Raw genomic sequence first — 22,055 nt, 5'->3', positions numbered from 1 at the left:
TTAAGCAGGCATCGTGAGAAGCTGCAAAGCCTGGGGTCCTACATGACACTCACATTGTAAAGATGGCGGCCTCTATATCGGGACTACTGAAACCCTGGTTACCAAGGTTGGAAATTTACCTGTTCGACAGATGTATATATACATTTTTCTTATAAATAAGTGGGTTTAGTGGCGCACTGTTCCCGCCTCAAAGCAATAACGTGCGATGTAATCGATCTAAGTTGAACAAAGCAATTTCCTGTTGCACATGTAAGATGTCGATATGAAGTTGAATATATGTTAAGATTGAAGACAGACATTCAAATATTATAATCCCAAAAACAATGCTAACAGACTTGACTTAAATCGAAGCTTGAAACAAATACATTTTTAATACTAATAATTCTGTGTCACCCTTTACATGCAGGGTGTTCCTGGTCAGGTGGAGCAGGTATAATCCCTATTATCTGGATCCAGAAGTCAGGAAGGATGTGTACAGCAAAACAGAGACAGAGCTGACAGCTGAGGAGAAAGAGCAGCAGCAGCTTAAAGCAATCAGACCCATCAAGGCAGCGACCAATTCAGTCACCAGCTCAGTTTTTGACGACCCAGTTCTAAGGTAAAACCTAGGCGTCAGCAGATCATTGCGCTTAACGTGTTTGTTCAAAACTGAACCTGTTTTTTGCTTTTCAGTAAATTCATCAATATGATGATGAAAAATGGGAACAAGATTCTGGCGAGAGAGATTATGACACAAGTAAACAAAACACACAAAAAACACAATAATATAGACAATTATCTATTTCTATTTCTAAGGGCAAAATGAAACAGTAAGTATATTTTTTCCAGACCCTAGAGGAGATGAAGAGGAAACAGGTGGAGAAATACCACAAGGCTGCTGAGGGGAAGAAGGAGGAGATCGAGTGTAACCCGTACACCATCTTTCACCAAGCTCTGGAGAATTGTAAGCCAGTTGTTGGAGTGATCAGTTTAAAAAAAGGTGGAAGGTATTATCAGGTCAGTGATTTAACAATTTAACCAGGTTACGCTGGTTAAATTAAAGCTTTAAACAAAATAAAACGTCAATGCAATGACATTAAATCCTTTGGTGTTCTCCTCTCAGGTTCCTACCCCGCTGTCAGACAACCGGCGTCGCTTCCTGGCTATGAAGTGGCTGCTCACGGAGTGCAGGGACAACAAACACAGACGCACACAAATGCATGAAAAGCTTTCCCAGGAACTGATGGCAGCTTACATCATGGAGGGCAACGCCATCAAGAAGAAACATGAGATGCATAAGGTTGCTGAAGCCAACAGAGCCTTCGCCCACTTTCGCTGGTGGTAGAAATGCATTCCTTAAGACTGAAAATACAGTCACGGGACACCTGAAGACAATGGATCTTAAAACCTGACTGTAAATAGTTAATACCGTGTACATCTTTTGGTGGAAGGATTGCGGACCGGACAATGCACCACACATGGACTATTGTTGAAGAATTTGCTTGGAAAAACTGGGGCGTGTAGAAAAGACACTTTTGTTGTTTTGATGAAAGACATGAGACTGAAACAGGATCAAGTTCCAGAGATTTATTACAACACGTATTTGCATTCAATGTAAAAACAACCACAAATAAAGGAAATTAATGATATAACAATGTTCCAACTAAGTAATAAAAAGAAGGATCCTGTTGTATGTTGCAGTCATTACTGTTTCCTGTCATTAAGACTTCAAATTGTCAACAACCATCACACTTAACTTCTCCTTTGGTCAGTTGTGGTCAAAATCTAATTTCAACCTTTAAGTGGAAATGGTTTAATACACACCAAGTCTAAACACAATCATGTTGGTCAATGTTTCCCTACTGTTCTCCTACTGTAAGAACTTGATTGTTTTGTTGTTGTTTTTTGATTGTTTGACTGCTCTAAAAAATACAATATGTACTAAGCTTCTCTTATTTACATTAAACTCCCCACTCCTTTTCTAATATGTTGCATGTCTTTCGCTTGTGTCTGATGTCAAGGCACAGCTTTGGTTGAGGATCTCTGTCGTTGGTGAGGACATTGAATTGAAAGGATGTCAAGAGTTCAAAGTAATGGCTACATTTGTGTCACAAGTGCTGGTGGAATCTGAATCATCTTTCTACTCATGACCTGTTTAAATGTAAACGAAGAAAAATAGCTGCTGCTTTAGCACCTCAACTACAACTGAAGAGTCTGCTCCCATCAACCAAGGCTGTAAAACCAGGAAACACTGTTGTACTGTGACTTCAGTCTCAAACTTTTAAATGCAGGCAAAAACATTACAGTTAAATTAATTCTCAGTTGTGTCATTTTTATTGGGCCACCAAAAAGAATACCAGCTACCATTAGAACTTGAAGAAGTGTACTGGGAGGACTGGGATCAATTAAGTAATGTATTTTAAATCAAGCATTTTTGTAGTTTTGGTGTAAATAACACTTACATTTGGTTTTCACTCAGTTGAAGGAGCACACTTATAGAATTAGATTTATATTAAAGCAATAATGTGGCAGCAACAAATTCAGACTTTGTTCATAGCACCACCTATAGGGGAGGGAATGGTAAATACAGTTATGAGTTTAGACAGAAACATTAATATAATTGTATATTTTTTAAATGGTTTGTTTCTGGGTTTTACTGCAGCTGATGAGAGCACACTTATTAGTTTATGTTATGAATGAATCATGTGCTATTTTAAAATAATAAGTTAATAATGACTTAAGTTGAAAGAAAAACTAAAGATCCCTGAATTCAGATGTGTAGCAAAGTGATAAAATGCTCCAGGGAGAGTTGAAAAACTGCAGAACTGCCATTTAAATGGCACAAATTATACACCTAAAATTCACTCAATAAAAATATTGTATCAAATAATCATTGGTCACAAAATAAAAAGTTAAAGCAAAGACCATGTCAGCTTCTATCTGACTGGAATGTCTCTTTAAATTCTCTTTACATTATGTGATAATGAATGTCAGAAATGAACAGGAATGTCAAAAAATTAAAATAAAACCACACGCTACTTTTACAACTTCAAAACAATCCTGTTTGTACCTGAATGTGGCAAAACCTCGTTAACTATTGAACTATTGCACATCCCACATCCACGGCACGTCTCAGTAATATCATCAAAGTCATGTAAGATTCCAGCAAAATGTTAGTCTTTGTACGAAAACTCCACTGACGACTGGTGACAGACATCAGTATCTGTCTGTCTTTCAGGTATTTGCTGGTTTTAAACTCAGTGGCACTTTTAACACAACTGCAAACAGAGGTTCTCGCCACCATCAAGCTGTCTGTCTTAGTCCGCAATTTCACTGTAGTAGTACTTGTGGGCGGTGGTACTTAGTATCCAGCCGCCAGCCCTGAACTCCAGGATCTCCAGCAGCAGCAGACGAGCCATGGAAGTGAGGCCCTCCTGGAGCAGGAAGCCATCACGCAGCAGGAAGAAGAGATCGTCCATGCGCTGGCTGTTCATCATCTCCAGCTGTTCACCAATGCGATGCAGCTGCAGCACCAGACAGTCCACCTGCAGGAGGAAGGTGGAGACGACGGCTCATATTGGTGAGGCTGGTCCAACACAAGCCTGATGTCAGAATTAGAAGCCGCCTCAAACACAGGCTGGGCTTTGAGATGGTATTTTAAGATTGTTGAAATGATTATGTTTCATAACATAACACAATCTTTTTTGAGCCAGGGCTCATATACAGTATATCATCAGAAGTCCACGGCACACCACCACACAAAAAACTCACAAAACGTACATGTAATAAAATATAATAAATAAAAATAAATAATCTTCTAGATTAAATGACCTCATAATTGACTAAAATCTTGGCCTGTTTACAACATTGATATACTGGCCAATTAAGTGAAATTGGATAATTTTCCACGGCACACCTAACAATCTCTCACAGCAAACTAGTGTGCCACAACGCAGTGGTTGGGAATCACTGCTCTATAACATGCTGTCAAAATCAGATTCTGAGCATTGAGGCTGTCAATGAGTGTGGACAAAAAATATTCTTTGGCAGGCAGTAGATAATTGAGTAGATAAGAGTTTTAGCAGTACAATGGAACGTGTATCTCATTTTACAAAATAACCACGTCCAACCACGGGAACTGGTTGGACTTGATTTTTGACCTTTAATTGTTGGGCTTATAAATGCATGATTAACATTAGCTTTCTAGAGATGAAAAAACATATTTATCATGTTGGTTCAAATACACAGAGAGCATTTCAATATCTAAATAGCACAGACACATTTACGGTTCATTGTCATGTAACATTTATGACATGAATGTAAAACAAAAACAACAGATGATGACCCACAAAAAAAAAACCAAAAAAAAAAAACCAATGACTCACCTCCTCCTCATTTAATAAAGCATCAGGTTTGGCCAATCTCATCAGACAGTCGTACACAGGATTGACCAAGGCTACCATCGGCATGTTGTTCACCTTTATGTCAAGCATAACAGACAGGTTAAAACAGCTGAGTCCGACTTATCTTCATTACAGTTAAACCAATTGTCGCTCTCACTTTGAGGTAGTCGAAGATGTTACAGATGAAGGTGACGTAGCAAACCCACTCCTGCAGAGAGCGCCCCCTGGTCTCTTCACGGACTTTGAACTCCTGCTGCAGTCGGGTTTCTCCTGAAGACATTTCCATTGTTTTGCTTGGCTTCAGCCTGAACAACACAGCCAAGCAGGAGAGAGATGAACAGGGTTCAGGTGATACAGGCATAATACAAGGGTGTTGATAATACAATGATTTCCTGACTTAAGTAGATTTAGTAATGTGACTGAGCCTTAGCCAGAAAGGCTGACATTAAAATTAAAAGTGAGATGTGTCTCAGTTATTCCTGTGAATTTCCTTTCATTATTACAGACCTGGACTATGGTGTAGCAGATGCGCCCAGCCTCTTTGCTGAAAATCTGGTCTTTTAACGACTGGTCCACAATGATGTGGGAAACTTTTTCCAGGTTCACCGCACTAGGATCTGGAGAACAGAAGAAAGTTGTTAAAATAATTAAATACTTACACCGGTATTGTCGTTTAATTCAGAATGTACTTCGTTCCATTCAAATATCATTCAAATATTCACATTTGCATATAAGTCATAATAAGTTAGATAATACCAAAAATATTGAAGACTAAAGTGATGAGAATAATCACAGAAAAACGACTGTTTAAAACTACGAATTCAATCAAAAGTTTATTATCTCCATGTATCGAGAGCTGTTAAGCACGACCTTTTACCGCTGTCTCCTGTGTGTCCAGATCAAGCGACTGGATCCTGTAGTCATCAGAGGAGTTCTCCATTGTTGACTTTTGGTCCTTGACGTACACCTGAGTTATTAGATCCAACAACACGTTCAAAAATAGTTTGCGAGGTTTCCAACACAAAGCACAATCATAACTGACTTTCTGATGTCACCTGATAAAAACAGTTGTAAATCCACTTGAATGGCTTCACATAGGAACAACACTACATTGGCAAACTGAGGACGTTAGTAGTTATAACTCTGACTAACTACATATAGCTATAGGCTTTGCCTTAACTAGTTTTAATTAATGACATTAGCGGCTGAGCACCTTGTCGACACAAACGTGAAACGAACGACTTTTTAACGTTGGAACAAATTAGCGTCCCGTCGCACCTAAACCGCCGTTCTACGTAAGAACAGCTATTCAAACAAGGAACAATAACGTAAATACAAAGTATAAACAATGAAGCATTTACTGTGAGGACAAAGTGTAAACTTTTTACCCGTTTAGCTACAATTCTTTTCAAATTTACACTGGTCTCCTCCAGTGGATGTGGACGACATCCGACGCTACACTGCCCTCCAAAGATTAGAACAGTCACGGCAAGATGAATCTCACGAACAAGAAGAAAAGATTGTGAGATATATATATATATATGTATTATATGTTTATTTTTGTATGCTTATATGTGTTTCTTCATTGATATGTGCTTTCTAAGCAATATTGAAAAAGCCGCTTGTTGTGTATTGCTTTCCTTGGAATTATTGATGGCGGGAGGGAAACATCTTGTCAAAATAGTTTTTCCTTTGATAGCCTAGTCTACTAGCCCGACCCGGAAGTAAAACCCATAGTGCACGCATTTGAGCTGAAATGTCTTTTATTTGACACGTTCTAGTTCAGTTGTCGAAATTGATCGCCGGGATAGAGTTTTATTCATGACGGATATATGTTCTAAGGTAAATCTTTATCCTCTCTGTCAATGTCACTATCATTAAGTAATAAAGCTTGTCTGAAGGTCCTGAACTGCACTGTGCTGCATGTCCTCTACTTGCTGTCTTTGCTATTATTTACAGCTATCATTGAATTTGTATAAGTTGTAATGTATCATATATGTCAACAGTCATTTTTCCCTTTTTTGTGTTGACCGAGCGAGGATACTATCAACAGATATGTATTTACAATATATACAGTGAACTCGAAAAATGCAGCTGGTTTTTAATTGAAAAACACTTGCATATGTAAAGAGGTCAGTGATTGTGAACAACGGTGCTAAAAGTTTTTCATTATTGTTGTCTTGTAGTGTTGACAGAATCCTGAGGTGGTGGGAACATGGTGGGCTATGACCCTGGCTCTCAGGGTGCAGCTCTATCTCCAGAGGAAGCGGCTCTGGCTGGGTCAGCCGCTGGGATGGTCACCCGAGCCCTTATCAGCCCATTCGATGTCCTTAAAATTAGATTTCAGGTAATTAATGTTACTTTGTTATTTTGTATGAGGAAAACATTTTGACTGTAGCTTTTGCATCATCAGTAATGGCAAATATAAATAACAGTTGGTATTTTTGTCCTCTCCACCAGTTGCAGATTGAAAAAGTTTCTTTCTTTAGGAAGGAGGGGAAGTACTGGGGATTATTTCAAGCCTCCCGCTGCATTCACTCAGAGGAGGGTCTCTCTGCTTTCTGGAAGGGCCATGTCCCTGCTCAGCTGCTCTCTATTACCTTTGGTGCTGTCCAGGTAAAAAGTCCAGCTTTGCTCAGGCCACATGAACATGCAGGACTGCCTCTTTTTTTCAACATATACTGTATGCCTTTGCTTATATGCACTTTTTTTTAGTTTGCCAGTTTTGAGTTTCTGACAGAGGCGGTGCACAAATCCACTCCATATGACAGCCAAACAGCAGGAGTTCATTTCGTATGTGGCGGTTTGGCAGCCTGCTCTGCCACAGTGGTGTGCCAACCTCTGGACACGCTGAGGACACGCTTCGCAGCTCAGGGAGAACCCAAGGTGAGAGCTGCCACGGCTGAAGTCCTAGAGCTGGCAGGAAGTCTGTCTGTGAGCAGTGGAGACTCTTTGAGGGCAACTCAAAGTCATTGTTGTTTAAGACTCAGTTAAGTCTGTGTAAGCCAAATTCAAGTTGATGCCCTGATGTTTAAAGTAAGCAATGTGACTTTGATTGAAAAAGTGAAGAGGGTGGAGACTGGTCTAGAAGGATTTGTATTTATTTAGCTCTTTTGTTTTGATCCAATTTTCCCAAAGTATCTTTGTAAAGAAAATGTCACATAATCAGTCAACAATATTTACATCAGTGATTTATGTTTTGTCTCTCAGCTATACAGGAACTTTGGACACGCTGTGTCTTCGATGCTGTCCTCAGAGGGAGTCTTGGCTTTTTACCGTGGCCTGTCTCCAACACTCCTGGCTGTTTTCCCTTATGCTGGGATGCAGTTCTTTTTTTATAATGTCTTTAAAAATCTGTTGGCAACACCACCTAAATCTGGAAACTCTGGAGGTGAGAAAGTTTGCACCTGCACATTCCAGAATAAATCACCTGATCATACTGTGACTTTTAATGTCCTTCCCTTAAGGAAACCTGAGAAGCCTGGTGTGTGGAAGTGCAGCTGGAATGATCAGCAAAACAATCACTTATCCCTTTGACCTCTTCAAGAAGAGACTGCAGGTGGGAGGATTCGAAGCAGCTCGAGTTCACTTTGGACAGGTAAAAACAGGTTGGTTCTCAAATGGTTCAGCCTCAGATTATTACTGAGTCATTTACAATGTATACTACAGTGTAAGAATGTGGCCAGAAATAGCTGTAAAGCAATTTCAAATTTAGATTTTTTTCACACACATCTGTGTCCACAATGTAATTGTTCCATGCACCACTAATGGGTCTCAAGCCTCTATTTGGGAAACACTGCTTTTGAAAATAATGCACAAATGTGCACCTATTTCTGTGTCTAAATGGGAACTATGTGTGTCTGTTGTTATGAGCAGGTGCGCAGTTACAGTGGCCTGGTGGACTGTGCCGTTCAGATAGCCAAAGAAGAGGGCGTGCGAGGCTTCTTTAAAGGCCTCTATCCCAGCCTGGTGAAGGCTGCACTGTCAACAGGTTTCACCTTCTTTTGGTATGAGTTTTTTCTCAACGCCATGGAAAACAGGAAAGAGAGTGGGAACACTAAGTCTGTCATGAAAACCACAGAGGAAAGATAATGAAGTATATGTTCAACATAATCACGCACATCAGAAGAACATACACTGCTGTTTGGATGCACTGAAGAACTGCTGTTTAATGTTTGATTGACTTTATTCACAGGGAAAAGGGAGAAAATTATATTTTACTTATTTTTACTTTGTGCCTCATACACGCACTGTTTGTTTGAACTGAATGGATTTTAATATTTATTTGTGGTTTTTAAGGTTTAAGGCTCACAATGCTGGTTTTTCATTAAACATGTGGAAGTCGGTATTTTGTTTTGGTTTTATGTAAGGGAACATACAAATATCATGCTTGGTATGCATTTTATCTCAAATGCACTGTTATAGTATATTTACCTGTTATACAGATTATTGTGTGTTAATGCAACTTTGATGTCTTATTTTTGTAAATAAATATAAAACAATTTACAAAGATTGCATTTTGTGATTTTATTTGTTTGAGATTGTGCTTCATATGTTATAATATTAAGTTGCAAAACATATACCTCTTAGCGGGTTGTTGTGTAATATATATTAAAGGGTAAATTTTAGATGGAACATTTTTACAGGTACATTTTGGATAATGTTGGAATAACTGTGATACCTATGATTGAATTGTGTGGTGTAAAAACAAACTGCATTCTGGGCACACAGCTTGGAATAACACAAATTGTGTATTTAATGTAAATAAAAAACAGATAACAGATAACTTTAGACTCCTTAAGTTACCTAAGAGTCATTTTTAATGATAAAAATATGATAACATAACCTGTAAAATCACATTTTTCAGGAGAAACATAATTAACATAATTCCCAGTTATGAAATGTTAAATGTTAATGTGAAAGTGTAAAATCTTGAATTAACTCGCCATCCTTTAGAAAAAAAGGAAATCAATAATCTAATGGCACAAATCTCCCTGGTCCTGATATTGTGGAGTTACACAGAGCAGCCTTTTGATAAGGTTGTCATAAAAGCTGAATTGGATGCTTAAATGTTTCTTCCTTATATTCCATAGCTTTGTGTGAATATGCTGAAAACATGTTTAAAGCAGATGCTAATTTCCACCACTTAAAACACTCAGAACAATAGTAGGTACAACTGTATTTAATTAAATTCACTGAATACAAATTATTTAACAGCATGAATTTTAAAAAACAACATTTTTTTTACGAACCACATGACCAGCTGTGAAACTTCAGGTTCAACACAACGTCAAAGATGAGACTAAAAATATTGACCTGACAAATATTCAAAAGCAGCTAAAATCATGCAAATACACCCGTCGTTTACAGACACATTTGTCTAAGCTAATATATATCTGGCTGTGATAAATTAACACTTGAAGAATATTTTTTAATTTTCTCATTGCAGTAGCAGCAGCAGTAGCAGTAGCAGCAGCGACGTTACTGGATATGATATGATAGCAGCAGCAGTAGCAGTAGCAGCAGCAACGTTACTGGATATGAGATAGTGACATTTCCATGGTATTTATTGTTTATATACACAAGAAAACACAATGACCTCACAACTGAAGAATCCACTGTTAAAACATTGAGGGTGATTTTTTTTTTTTATAAGAACTGAATGTCAATACGCTGTCAGCATGGATACATATACAGTACTGTAAAGTTATTTTCAGTGGGTAAAAGCATCATGAACAGACTCTGACCTCAGTCTGACTAATTGGACATTCTCTCTAATTGTTTTTTGAGGTGGGGAGTAGGTGGTCTCCCCTAGATTTTTTTTCTATTCTCAATAAAAAACAACCTGTAAACCTGGACACTGGACAATGTTTTAGACTCTAAGATCATGCTGCCTGTCTGTACCTGTCTGTAAAGTTAGCTTCTAGCTGTTAGCTTTAGTGTGAACTCCTGCCAGTCTGCTGAGGCGACTGGGATCACCAGGACAGTCAGAAGTCTCCTTTACTTCAGCTGGCTGAGGGAGGCAGGGGATTACTGTGGTGTGTGCTCAACAGGCATCCTCCACAGGTCAAAGGTGTTTGTTCGTCACCAGTGGCACCACCCTGCTTTCATTCCGGCTGTGGGCTGGAGTTCCAGGAGAAAAAGCTGGGCAGTTTGAAGAGAGAATCTCTGCGTCCTGGATCTGGCAGCGTCAAGGTCTCTGGGGCAGATTTCTTCCTGGGACGATCTTTCGGCACTGCCAGGAAGTCGGGGGCTTCTGTGGTGAGCGGTGTGGACGGGGCACTGTTAGGGCCACCGCGGGTAGTAGAGGGCAGAGGGGTGTCAGAGATGGAGATGGCAGGGGGGAAGGAGCCAATCTTTAGGTTGGTGGCTTCCTGTGTGGCCCGCTCATACTCTCGTACCTCCTCCATGGTCATGTCTGTTGACATGAATGCATTGCACGATGAAAAAGCAAAGCAAAAACTAATTGTTTTTGTAAACGTGCATTGGAAATATTGGAAGGAATTACAGGAAGTGATACAAATAAAACCAAACGTGCGACACATAATCTACCTGCAATTATTATATATATATTATTGTAAAAGTCAAACTAGTTATTGGATGAGTCACAAACAAAACCACTGCTACAACATTCACTCAGAGACACTCACCGATCCACTCGTCCACCCAGGCAAAGGCCTGTCTGTGTCCTAACAGTAGGACATCTCGAATCACCTGATCAGAGTCAGAGACAAAGAGAGAATGAGGGAGGATAGGAGATCACGATCAGAGTGGATGTAAAGAGAAGGTTCAAAGTCCATGGATGTGACTCAGAACTGAATTGGATGCTCAAGGGCATGCAGTTGTAGTGTTTGTAGTGTTTTCAGTGTTGAATTTTTGCAAAGCTGGAGGACGGTGAAAGGTGACTCACATGTGGTATTTAAGAGTGAATATGTGTGTGTGCCCCTTGGGTAAAACAAGGCCAAGGACTGGACCATTTCAGTTTGGCGACAAAGGCTGTAGTGAGGGACTAGCTGAAATAAATGGTAAATGGTCTGGCTTTAAACACCTCTATTTGGATACTGAAAACTGCCTTATCATTTTAGACAAAATTAGAGGGAAATGAATCATGGCAAGAAAAAAAAAAATTTCCAGGACCTTGCAATTTACATTAATTAATTTCTTTTTAGTCAGGATACAGAACCATTTTGCAATTATCCACTTTAAAAGTTTATTTTTTCATCAAATTGGATAATGGTTAAAATGTTGGACAAGTTATGCAAATAAGTGCCCATTTAACTCACGTTATCGGTTAAAATAGTAACAAACAGAAATAAGATTGAATCCCAAAATTGTTAATTGTGTAAAGACAGCAAAAATATAGTTTTTAAAATTTGGGATTTTTTTCAAACCCATTTACTCCAACACAATAAATTAATAGTTGCTAATGCTAATAACAGCGGCAGTAAAGTGAACCGGTAAAGAACGTGGATCTGACCCCAGATCAGGCGTACGCGCCAATAACGACGCGTCAACGAGCAGCTAACTGATTTGAAAGCGGGTGAATAACCTCAACATAGTTGGATCAGAACAAGTGATGTTGACCAAATACTACGTGTCATTGTGAAGTCTGGTGGAAACTAACGGCCATTTTACGACGACTGATTCACAAGAAGAAGGGAAAGGTCAACAAGAACTACTTGGGCGCGTTTTTCTCCCAAAAAAGCAAGAACACAAACAAACAAACAAAAAACCCATGGCGTTTAACAATGCACAACACCACGGTCGAGACTGAATGGGATTTAAAGGGACAGTAAATGCAGACCATTTCAAATTCCGCTTCACTGAGAGGAAAATAAAATGGACAAGGAAAAGAAAGGCCTGCTCAAAGTAAGTGTAAAAAAACTGTGTCTAGTATGTGTCAGCATCCGCTGTGGTCTGTTTCTGTATCTGTCAAATGTGCTGTTTGTTATGGTAGTGTTATGTATTTGTTTGTGTTTGCTGTTCGAATTGGATTTTGTGACGATATGTACGGATAAACTATTCTGCTTTTTGCTGTTTTACCCTTTTTACATTTGCACAGAAATGTATATTCTGTCCGTTGAACTCTTCATGTTAGTGTTTTGCAGTTTCCTTTTTCATTCCATCATAGTTGTTACTTTTGGAATGTGCACAGTTTTAACTGTTCTATTTAACCACCATTTTGTAGAGATCAGTCAGGTTATGGAGTCTATGTTTATGTGTTTATTATATGCATCTGGATATTGTATCCAATTGTAATATAAGACTATTTATGTTAATTTTAAATATATTTTATATAAAGGGCTTACAACAGACACACATGGATATTAAATGAACCATTATTTAATTTCCTGACCTTGTGCACAAACTGCTCCACACGGGTCTGCAGGCCCCACACCTCGAACTTGACTGTGACCAGTTTGTATGAGCACATGATGGGCTCCTGTGTGTCGATCCATCCCTCCTGCAGCAGGCCTCGGTTAGTCTTCTTTGACTTAAAGAAGCGCAGGTCCTGGAAGCAAACAAGACACCAGACTGAGATGAGTAACAGAAAACAAATGGCTCAAACATACACAGGTTAAAAAAGAATGGCAGCATCATTTATTCTCAGCTTTGCTCAAGCAAAAAAGCAGTTTAAAGTGTAGTTTTGAAACAGTACTTATTTCAGTCTTTCTCTTTTGCATATATGAAAAATACACACACACATATACACTCCCTGCCTATAGAACAGGAACACATGCATTCATTATGTAGACTACAGGCAGCACAGCATGAGTGTCTTATTTCAAACTATGCATGCATTAATCACTGCTCCCTATACACTAATTATACTGTTGTGCTCATTTGTCCTGTGGTCATGTGTCTGCCTGTGACACAGTGTGTGTGTGTGTTATTCACAGTGTTTTTCATCCCTACTGGGAAAGCGCTTGCACCAGATATAGACATGGGCTGTTGTCTTTGACTGCACGTGTAAAACCTGTCAAGCTTCATGGAAGATGAGGTTGGACAGGATGGACAGTAATAAACAATGTCATTTTGTCTCACTACTGGAATCGTGTTGAACATTCACATACAATCGCATTCATTTCTTTCTTTAATTCTTTAACCTAGGGCACATATTGAAAAAAGTTCATCTCAGTCTTGTTTTGTGTACAATTTAGCAGTTTACTGCAGTGTGAACGAGTGTCCGTGTAGTATTTTGGCAAATGTGATCCATTTTTGTATTTTATTAAAACAAGAATGAGCAAATGGGCTCACATTAACTTGAACATCACCAACTGTGAAAATGTCTAAAACTCAAATTGACCGTTACAGTAGTACGTATTTTGTGTCTTGAAATCTTTGACTTTTATCATTATTTAGTTATTGTCACTTATTTGATTTTGAAAAGCAGTTTGACGTTCACAGGAGCAACGATTCTTTATTTGATTACTACACTGGTCCACCGTTGTGACTCAGCTGCTACTAGTGGTGAGCCGAGGACCTTATTCATCTTCAAATCGAATGATATTTACATCAGTAATGTGACGTCCACTTTCAGCTGTGGACAGCATTTCTGTGCTAAGAATAGCACAGTCGATAAGAGCAAAGACCATACTGTATAGTGGGAGGTGTGTGTGTGTGTGTGTGAAGCGTGTCAATAATAAAACACCACTGCATGGCTGTCATGACCTCTCTTGATTATTAATAGCTTGCTTTTTATGACCATCATGTCCTGATGGACAGGCTTGCAACTACATACACTCTCACTCATACACACAGAAACACACACACACTTATACAAATGTCAAATCAAATCACTACAGCTAATGTCTCGCGCCACTCTGGTACATAAACAAACATTTGCTTCTCCTCCATCACCCAGAGGAGGCAGATGGCCAGCTGGTCATCCCTCACACCGCCTCCCTTCAGTTCTTCTTCTCCAGTCCCCGTGTTTCATTCTGTGTTACTTTTTAGTGTGCTGTACTGCACTGTACTGTACTGTAGAAAACAACAAGTGTCCAATTCAGATCAACAGACTTGACCTGCCCACCTCTGAATCCTTGTAGTGACGCTCGGGGATCTCGTCGTAGGCTATGTCCACAAAACACACCTCGGTCTCTTCATTTCGAGATTCACTGGTGAAAATCTGTGAGCGAAAAAAACCCCAAAACAAACATGCAAAATTACCACAAAACCATGTCTTACAGTAAAACAGTCATTCAATCTTTAGAAGAGAACAACTTGCAATCAGAAACTTTTTTTTTTGTAAAATAATAAATGCATTATTTTACATGCAAGTTTATAATTTTTTTTGTGGAACAAATATTCTCTCAATGCATATTTTAACACATATTCATGTGTACCTGGTTTTTGCTGATTGCTGATTGTCTGAAAACCTGGCAAACGTTTTCAATTTTCTACAAACGTTGTGAAGGTCAGTGACAGACCTGCACACACAGCTGAGCAAGAAAACGGAGGCGCACTGATTTTCACAGACCTTGACAACCTTCTAATTTCCTGTTGGTTTGTAAATGACGAGCACCTTCTTTGCCTACTCCTGACTTCACTCTCAGACAATACACTAAAGTGTGAGATTGAATGTGAGTCACACAGTCCGTGACACACCATGTGGTCAGTCATTCTCTTCCTTTCTCTGACTCATTGGCGTAAACAGCAGAGAAATGCCATCCACGCGTAGTCTCTTTTCAAATTACGACGGCTCCTACGTCACAGAAAGTTTTAATATGGCTTCCTGTACACTTTAAAGCAGAGAGAGGAAGTATTAGAGGGAGCGAGTGAGGTCAGCAGGAGGCATAAAGGTTTAATGAAGCAACGGAAAAATGTTTTTATCAAAGGTAAAAGGCATGAGGTGTGAAACCCAGTGATAGAGATGACGCTCAGATGTGACTCCCATCGGTTTGCTCTGCAGCTCCCCTGACCCAAAACTGAGAGGTGATCATCATGATTAAAGCAGCATTGCATAACCTCCAAACCCTGACTGCTTCCAAGTAATGAGTGGCACTGAAAGGAGAGGTGGAGAGGAAGCAATGTTCTCCTGACAGTGATGAAAAGCCTGAGTGTAACCAGGCTCAGGGGGCTGCAGGGAAAAGCCAGCTCATATTTTTATTTTGACAAATCATTAAATGCTGTTATCATTCTGGTTCAGGAAAATTAATAAGTTAATTTAATTAAGTGTTGCCGCTGCAACAATTTCCCATTCTTTCTGGCAAAACAAAAAAATAATCACTGAAATAATCAGTCGTGTGATATCTGGGACTGTTGAATGTTGGTGAGGGTGTTGTCACAGTATCAGGAGGTGAAGTGTTTGTGTTTCCTGTGAAAACTGCTAATTGTATTCAGATTTCAGTCTCAACAGTGCACACAGACCGTTCTGCAGCACAAGATAGTCAAAAGTTCAGGACAGTCTGACATTAAACGCTACAGAGGAGAAAATACTTACATTATCATTGCTCCCTTTGTTGTCCTCGTATTTAGTCTCAATGTGGATGGAAAACTTGGGCAGGAAGGAGCACTAAAGGGAATAAGAGAGATGTTTTTTTAAAAAAGTATGAAATATCCATCCTTAAGGTGTGACTTTTTTGTTGTTTATTTTTGCATATTTTCCAAAAAACAGGAAATAGTAGTATATATTGTATGGGGTTAGTGAAGGATTTGTGAATTAGTTCAGTAAAAGTAGTATATATTGTATGGGGTTAGTGACTGATTTGTGAATTAGTTCAGTAAAAGTTCAGTAAAAAGAGACTGTAAACGTGGCACACTCTAAATGTCATTTCTGAGACTCATTTTGCTGATCACCACTCAGCCTTTTCATTTTCAATTGTACGTCAATAAAAGAAACAGTAATTACAATTTTCATTAAAATTGCACTGCTTGCATAAAATGTGAGCTTGATAATTTCCCACCTGCAGGTTCCAGTAAATAAGAGCAAGCATAATTAAGAACTGTCGAAATGTCACAAACACACAAATCTCTGTCTAGACTCCAGACTAGTTTTCATTTCATTTTACCCACGATAATACTGCAGTAAAACTCAATATATGTGTAAATGAAGAAATATAAAGTCACATTATCTATAGTGGTGTGCAAATGGCACACTCTATCCATTGCATTTGCATTTACTTGGATTATAGAAACCATTACTGGACCATTTTTGTCAAACAGTGTCGAGTCATAAAATTTAGGTTGGACAAAAAGACCCATGGAGTGGCATCTAAGGTCTGAGCGTGTGAAAACCACCGATTAAAACACCAGGGCTGCATCATGTGATCAGGTTATTCACATGTCAAACTGCTAGCGTTGTATCATTATCAGGTGATTTTATGTTTCCGGACAAACAAAAACCCAAGAAAAACACAGGCGTTTATAATTCAGCATTAGGATATGTCGCCACTGTTCACCTCTTCTGACCTTTAACCTTCACCACACTGATTTACATGCCAGCTGCTAGTGTATACATGCGTGTGTGTGTTACTGGTTAAGCTATACTTGTGAGGTCATAGTTTGAAAACATACTGCAGTAGTGGGGACATTTTGCTGGTCCCCACAGAGTGAGAGGGTACTTTGAGGATCATGATTTAGTTTGGAGTGAGGATTGAGGTCAGTTTGGTATTAGGGTAAGGATTAGGATATGGTATATTTGTAGTAGTTGAGGTTCCTGAGAGGGGCTAGGGAAATGTCTATGTGAAGAGCTCGCAAAGTCGTAAAACCTGTGTGTGAGTGGGCGTGTGTGTTGTCAACTTTGAAATACTCACTGTGTACTCTGAACACGTTCCAAATAGAGAGCCATCAGTTTTAGTGACAGACAGGAGGAAGTGGGGACAAAAAGGGAAAAGAGACACTTTGTTGAAAATGGAAAAAACCATCAGACCTTAGAAAAAAACACCACATCACAGAGCACATCATGTGTTGTCAAAGTCCATTTAAAAATGAAAATCTGACACACTGTATGTACTGTACAGAAGAGACCACCTCTGCTCCAGTGTTCAGTTTAGTCAAAGCTGAATAAATGTTCCTCACTTCCCGTCACATACCCAGGTTTATGAAGAGTACCTTCTACACTGGCAGTACTTATTTATTGCACTAAGGTGCTACATGTCTGAAAATGAAGCATCACACTAAATCATTAGCATCAATAATCTCTGGCTATCTCTAACTATTTAGCAGCTACATAGTCATCATGATAAAAGAAAAACGTTTGCCCAGAGTGCCAAGCAAACCTTTCAACTAAAACTCTTTATCATTTATCATTTTATGTGCTAACATAAAATGTACCATCACAGATGTAAGAAAAAACAAACAGAGTCTTTATACATAGACTATATATTTATATATATATATATATACATATATGTGTGTGTATATATATATATATATATATATATATATATGTTTGTATTTATATATATATATAAATATGTGGTTACTCTTCTGTTCCCTCCGCTGACATTCTGGGATATTGCTTTCTTATCCTTTTGCCCTCACATCGATTCCATATAATTGCTCCTAGATGCTGAACACAGAGAGAAAATTGAACATTTTCTGTGCGTGTGTTCTCATGATCTTCTAGTACAAATTCTGGAATACCTAATTTTAATTGGAAACATTTCCAAGAGCAAGGTCTTAGGTTTTTTTGCTTTGCACAAGAAGCAGCAGTTTAAACGACTGAAGAATATCAGCTAATGTTACAGTTACACCACATCCAAGACAACAGCTCAAAGACCCTTCAGTTACGTCATTACCTGTGACAGTATAAGGGTAGTAGTTCCACGCCTTCTCTGTGACGTAGAAGATTTTGGGGACAACGGCTCTGGCCCAGCTGGGCAGTTTGCTGTAACACAGAGAAGGAAATCTGTATCAGCAAAAATCTGTACCAGCAAGTCACACTTGCGATTTGTATCCTCAGCTCATTAGAGCACATTACATTAACCAAATCCTATTTTTGGATTGTTACACCTACTCTGTCCTCTGTCCTCACCCCCTGCTGAGTTACAGGTACAGTCCTACCATTAGTGCACCCAGCATTCATCCATCAATATTTTACTGCTTAATCCTATTCAGGGTCACATGGTGAGCTGCAGACAATTCCAGTCCACTGACCACTATGCCCCAGTGTGGCCTCATTACTGGACAAGTATAAGTTAGTCCGCCTGTTTGTGATTCATACAGTGATGTTTCCTACATCCAGGCTTCGAATGAGGCTTCAGCTGTTTTCTCTGATTTGTCTTTAATGACGTCTTTGGGAACCATAAATATTGGTCAGTCACACATCGCAAGAAAAACTGCCGTGTATCATTAGCACAAACGGATCATTAATCAAAGCACATTGAAGGTTTTCGCATTTGACTTTAGCCAGCAATTAATTATTTTTCCTTTGCTATTTCTGCACACCCTCCTTGTCGTCGTTGAGAAACGGTAATTAAATATGGATAGAAGCAGGTTTGCACATAACTGTCTGTGCAACAGGGTGGAACATGGAAAACATAGTTTGGTCTATCTCAAAGGTCTGACAAACACATACACACACATATATACGCACACACTTTGCAGTTTTAACACGATAACAGGTGGTTTGTGGGTGGAGAGAAGCAGACGCGGCGTACGACAGCGACTGCTTAAATTATCCATCACATACACTGACCTCCTCTCTCTCTGCCCACACACCGTGGCACACACACAGGCATTCCACGGCTTGCACACAGGCACACACATGCACACACACACACACACATACCCAGAGTAGCACAAATCCTTCCTCTACTACACTGAGTCTGACAGTCACGCTTATCATTTCCCAACGACCCAGTTACTTGTTACTTGTGACCACAAACCCTCACCCTACATATTCCATCCATCCATCTATTTTTATATAATATATGCATATAATATATCTATATCTAACTCTCTCTCTCTCTCTCTCTCTCTCTCCATCTATTATTAATTGTTATATTTTAATTTGTACATGTTGGCCCTCGTCTCCCCTGTGGTTCAAAGACATCTAACAGTCAGATGATACAGTGAGAGTAGCTTGTTGTGCTGCTGTTCAGCTCTGGAATCATGTCTGCATGGCAATCGGTTGTTTTGCCAATTAAACTACTCTAATTGCCCATATGTCCACTTTCAGAAGTCCATGTTGGCAAATGTTGGACAGAGACACTGAACAGCTTGTTTTAATTTGACTTTCTTTCTCGCCATTCTTGATTTCAACCCCACTAAAGATGAGAACAAATACAAAATTACAAAAAAACAAGGAAAAAACTGCATGCATGTACCTCTAGTACTTCTGCGTCAAACCATCACAGTTTGTTTATGGACAGTGTAGCCAATGTGTGTTTCGTTGCTTGCAGCCGACCCCTGCTCTGATCCCTTTATGGAAATCAATAGTTTTAAATTGCATTACTTTGATTGGAGTTGCCTTTATTGATGGCCTTGTGCTCCAGCCAACAGTTCCATGTGGATTTATCGAACACATTAAGCCAGTTGATGACAGGCATACTGTAAATGAATTAGTGCAGTTGAAGCAATTTGCGCAAAAAACTGTAGAACTAAAAGGTCCAGTGATGATGAAATGCCCATGATGCCTGTGTTACTCTTAAACGTTGTTTAAACTAATTTCCCATTCTTTTACTTTTTCTTATTTGTGGAAACTGAGTCCTTGGTATATCCTTAATTTAAGTGGAATGGGCAGTGAACATGGCATTCCATGAAATCACTAAATTAGTGTGGTCCAAGAAACACCAGCCATAATTCATACTACTATGCAGTAATGTTCATGTATTGTAATAGGAAATCTTGGGCTTTGCTCTGATGCGCAGGCATTCAAGGACAAAATAGAAAATGAAAAAGCAGACTAAATTAAATGTCTTAGAAAATGATTCACTTTTTAAAAGATTCTGGGGAAAGAAATAGTGAGAAAAATGTAAATATGTCAAATAACTAACACTGGAAAAAAAGATCCAACAGGATCAATCTTATGAACTACAGTAAAAGTGGAAATTTTCTCATCAATGTACGGTCTAAATGTTTTTGATAGAACGCCAACCAAAGACATTGATTTTGTTTTGTTTTGATAAGACAGTACAGGGATGAGAAAGAAAGAAAATGTTCTGATTGACCACCATCACTGCTGAAAAATATAAAATATGGCTGAGGAGGAGTGGCAGCCAGGCTGCATAAAACTGTCACATCTCCCGAATCTTTCCTATCAGGTTCATATCTTCAGACAAATAAACAATGTTCTCTGAAATGAAATATTACAGACTGATGGATGTTAAGCTGATGTAATAGAATTGAAGTCTGCTGGAGGATGGCATCATGTTTACATCATAGAATTTATTCCTGTAATCAAATCAAAGACAATGTTCAGGTCAGAAAAAAAAACCACTCACTTGTTGAGGTAGATTCGTTTCTCAGTGAGCTGGCCTGCTCCGTGCTCAGGGTCCTCGAATGGCTCATTCAGGACCACCTCCACCCCCTCCCCACGTTCGCTCTGTTCATTACTGTGTTTACTGATCATATATAGTTGACCAATGCGGTACTAAAAGAAAGGAGACAAACAATCAGAGAAGCATGATGTTAAATTGATTTTCTTCAGAAATAATATATATTTTATATGAGGTGACAAGGGAAGGAGGAAAAGGTCAACCTCAAAGGTCGACCCTCGTAGCACACCGTACTTAACCACACTTGACATGCATTTTCTCTACCCTGTCACTCAAACCGTTCTAATTAAGTTAAAGAAGAAACCATAGCAACGGCACCTTCTGTACACAACACAGCACTCAGAACAAAGCAGTACAAAAAAGATGGTAGACTGCAATATTCCTTCAATTCAGTTCTTGCTCTCTAAAGACTCAAAGGTTCCACATCAATACTGGCTGACTGTCAGACAAATACCTGGAACTAACCCTGGCCCCTTCAGTCTACATTGCTTCCCATTAATCTGGACAAAAAAAATTAAATAAATAAATATAAATTAAAAATCCATATAGTATGAACATTTTCATGACTTGCTTATTATATATTTAATTATACTTAATTATATACCTGTTTAAAATAAAAAATAAACACAAATAAATACGAGGAGAGTGCTCTCTACATATAGATGTGACACCGGGTGACAGTTACCACAGCAGAAGAACGCACAGGGTTTAGAAGCTGTCTGCAGCCAAGTGACATTGATCCCACATCAGGTCACGACCAGGCAGCAGAACAGCTGTAACAGCAGCACGAGCAGACATTTAGTTTGACCAGCCTCATACATCAGTCAGTGCCCAGGATCTTACACTCATCACTGACTGACCCACTTGGCCTCATGACAGTGTCATTCCTGGTCACCCTGACAGACATGACTGCAGCGTCACATGGCAGCTATTTTCCATACATTTGGAAAACCACAAGCCTTGGAGTGGAATCACTCCAGGACGGAGATTTCCGACTGCTGTGAAACCTATTTCCGGCCCAGGGAAATCGATATCCCCGCCAACCTCCTCGCGGCACACACACACACACAGCTATGTTAAGCTAATGGAAAAACGACAGGGGATGCCCAGGATGCTTGCTTGAGTCTCTACATCCATCCATGAAATAAAGCAGTGGAGAGAAATGTGATAGTGTAGTGGAAAATACAACGGTGTGTACCAGTAAACAAGTTCACGTTGTAACTCCTACGAC

The 22,055-nt window shown here is 39.2% G+C and overlaps 5 protein-coding genes across 7 annotated transcripts in view; 3 read left to right on the top strand and 2 right to left on the bottom strand.

Moving 5' to 3' along the window:
• The first annotated feature begins 8 nt into the window (after positions 1–8).
• On the top strand, positions 9–1,646 carry mrps7 (mitochondrial ribosomal protein S7). 2 transcript variants are annotated; one of them, XM_008329662.3, is made up of 5 exons: positions 9–106; positions 407–598; positions 673–736; positions 829–996; positions 1,103–1,646. In XM_008329662.3, exons 1-5 carry the CDS (start codon positions 63–65, stop codon positions 1,322–1,324), a joined length of 690 nt encoding a protein of 229 aa, XP_008327884.1. In that variant the 5' UTR covers positions 9–62; the 3' UTR covers positions 1,325–1,646. The 2 variants fall into 2 exon arrangements, with proteins under 2 accessions (XP_008327884.1, XP_024920034.1); XM_025064266.1 differs by lacking the exon at positions 9–106 and adding an exon at positions 120–249.
• Positions 1,552–5,918, bottom strand: mif4gdb (MIF4G domain containing b). The gene is given in 7 exon segments (XM_008329670.3): positions 1,552–3,524; positions 4,365–4,457; positions 4,540–4,645; positions 4,647–4,687; positions 4,890–4,999; positions 5,253–5,349; positions 5,771–5,918. Coding segments are annotated over 6 exon segments (648 nt in total). The 5' UTR covers positions 5,323–5,349; positions 5,771–5,918; the 3' UTR covers positions 1,552–3,296.
• Positions 5,919–6,079: 161 nt separating this feature from the next.
• Positions 6,080–8,892, top strand: slc25a19 (solute carrier family 25 member 19). Of its 2 annotated transcripts, none has more exons than XM_008329661.3 (7): positions 6,080–6,224; positions 6,569–6,729; positions 6,843–6,998; positions 7,098–7,268; positions 7,593–7,773; positions 7,850–7,990; positions 8,259–8,481. In XM_008329661.3, the coding sequence occupies exons 2-7, from the start codon at positions 6,598–6,600 to the stop codon at positions 8,330–8,332; spliced, it is 855 nt and encodes a 284-aa protein (XP_008327883.1). In that variant the 5' UTR covers positions 6,080–6,224; positions 6,569–6,597; the 3' UTR covers positions 8,333–8,481. The 2 variants fall into 2 exon arrangements, with proteins under 2 accessions (XP_008327883.1, XP_008327882.1); XM_008329660.3 differs by having other exon boundaries at positions 6,081–6,224; positions 7,850–7,980; positions 8,259–8,892.
• Positions 8,893–9,889: 997 nt separating this feature from the next.
• Positions 9,890–22,055, bottom strand: part of pitpnc1a (phosphatidylinositol transfer protein cytoplasmic 1a) — a 28,034-nt gene continuing 15,868 nt past the window's right edge. The window contains exons 2-9 of the mRNA XM_008329659.3: positions 20,771–20,919; positions 18,125–18,213; positions 17,138–17,145; positions 15,826–15,897; positions 14,416–14,511; positions 12,739–12,894; positions 11,033–11,096; positions 9,890–10,800 (exon numbers count right to left, since the gene is read on the bottom strand). Coding sequence (XP_008327881.1) covers positions 10,490–10,800; positions 11,033–11,096; positions 12,739–12,894; positions 14,416–14,511; positions 15,826–15,897; positions 17,138–17,145; positions 18,125–18,213; positions 20,771–20,919 — 945 coding nt within the window. The 3' untranslated portion in view covers positions 9,890–10,489. The remainder of the gene's footprint in view (positions 10,801–11,032; positions 11,097–12,738; positions 12,895–14,415; positions 14,512–15,825; positions 15,898–17,137; positions 17,146–18,124; positions 18,214–20,770; positions 20,920–22,055) is intronic.
• The window catches only part of zbedx (zinc finger BED-type containing X), a 69,214-nt gene continuing 59,361 nt past the window's right edge, over positions 12,203–22,055 (top strand). Inside the window, exon 1 of the mRNA XM_025064262.1 lies at positions 12,203–12,251. The gene's annotated coding sequence lies outside the window, so the exon portion shown is untranslated. The remainder of the gene's footprint in view (positions 12,252–22,055) is intronic.

This window comes from Cynoglossus semilaevis, chromosome 17 (assembly GCF_000523025.1).
Source record: "Cynoglossus semilaevis isolate Cse_v1.0 chromosome 17, Cse_v1.0, whole genome shotgun sequence".
Lineage (NCBI taxonomy): Eukaryota > Metazoa > Chordata > Actinopteri > Pleuronectiformes > Cynoglossidae > Cynoglossus > Cynoglossus semilaevis.
The sequence above is the reverse complement of the archived record's forward strand: the minus strand, read 5'-3'. Positions and strand labels throughout refer to the sequence as shown.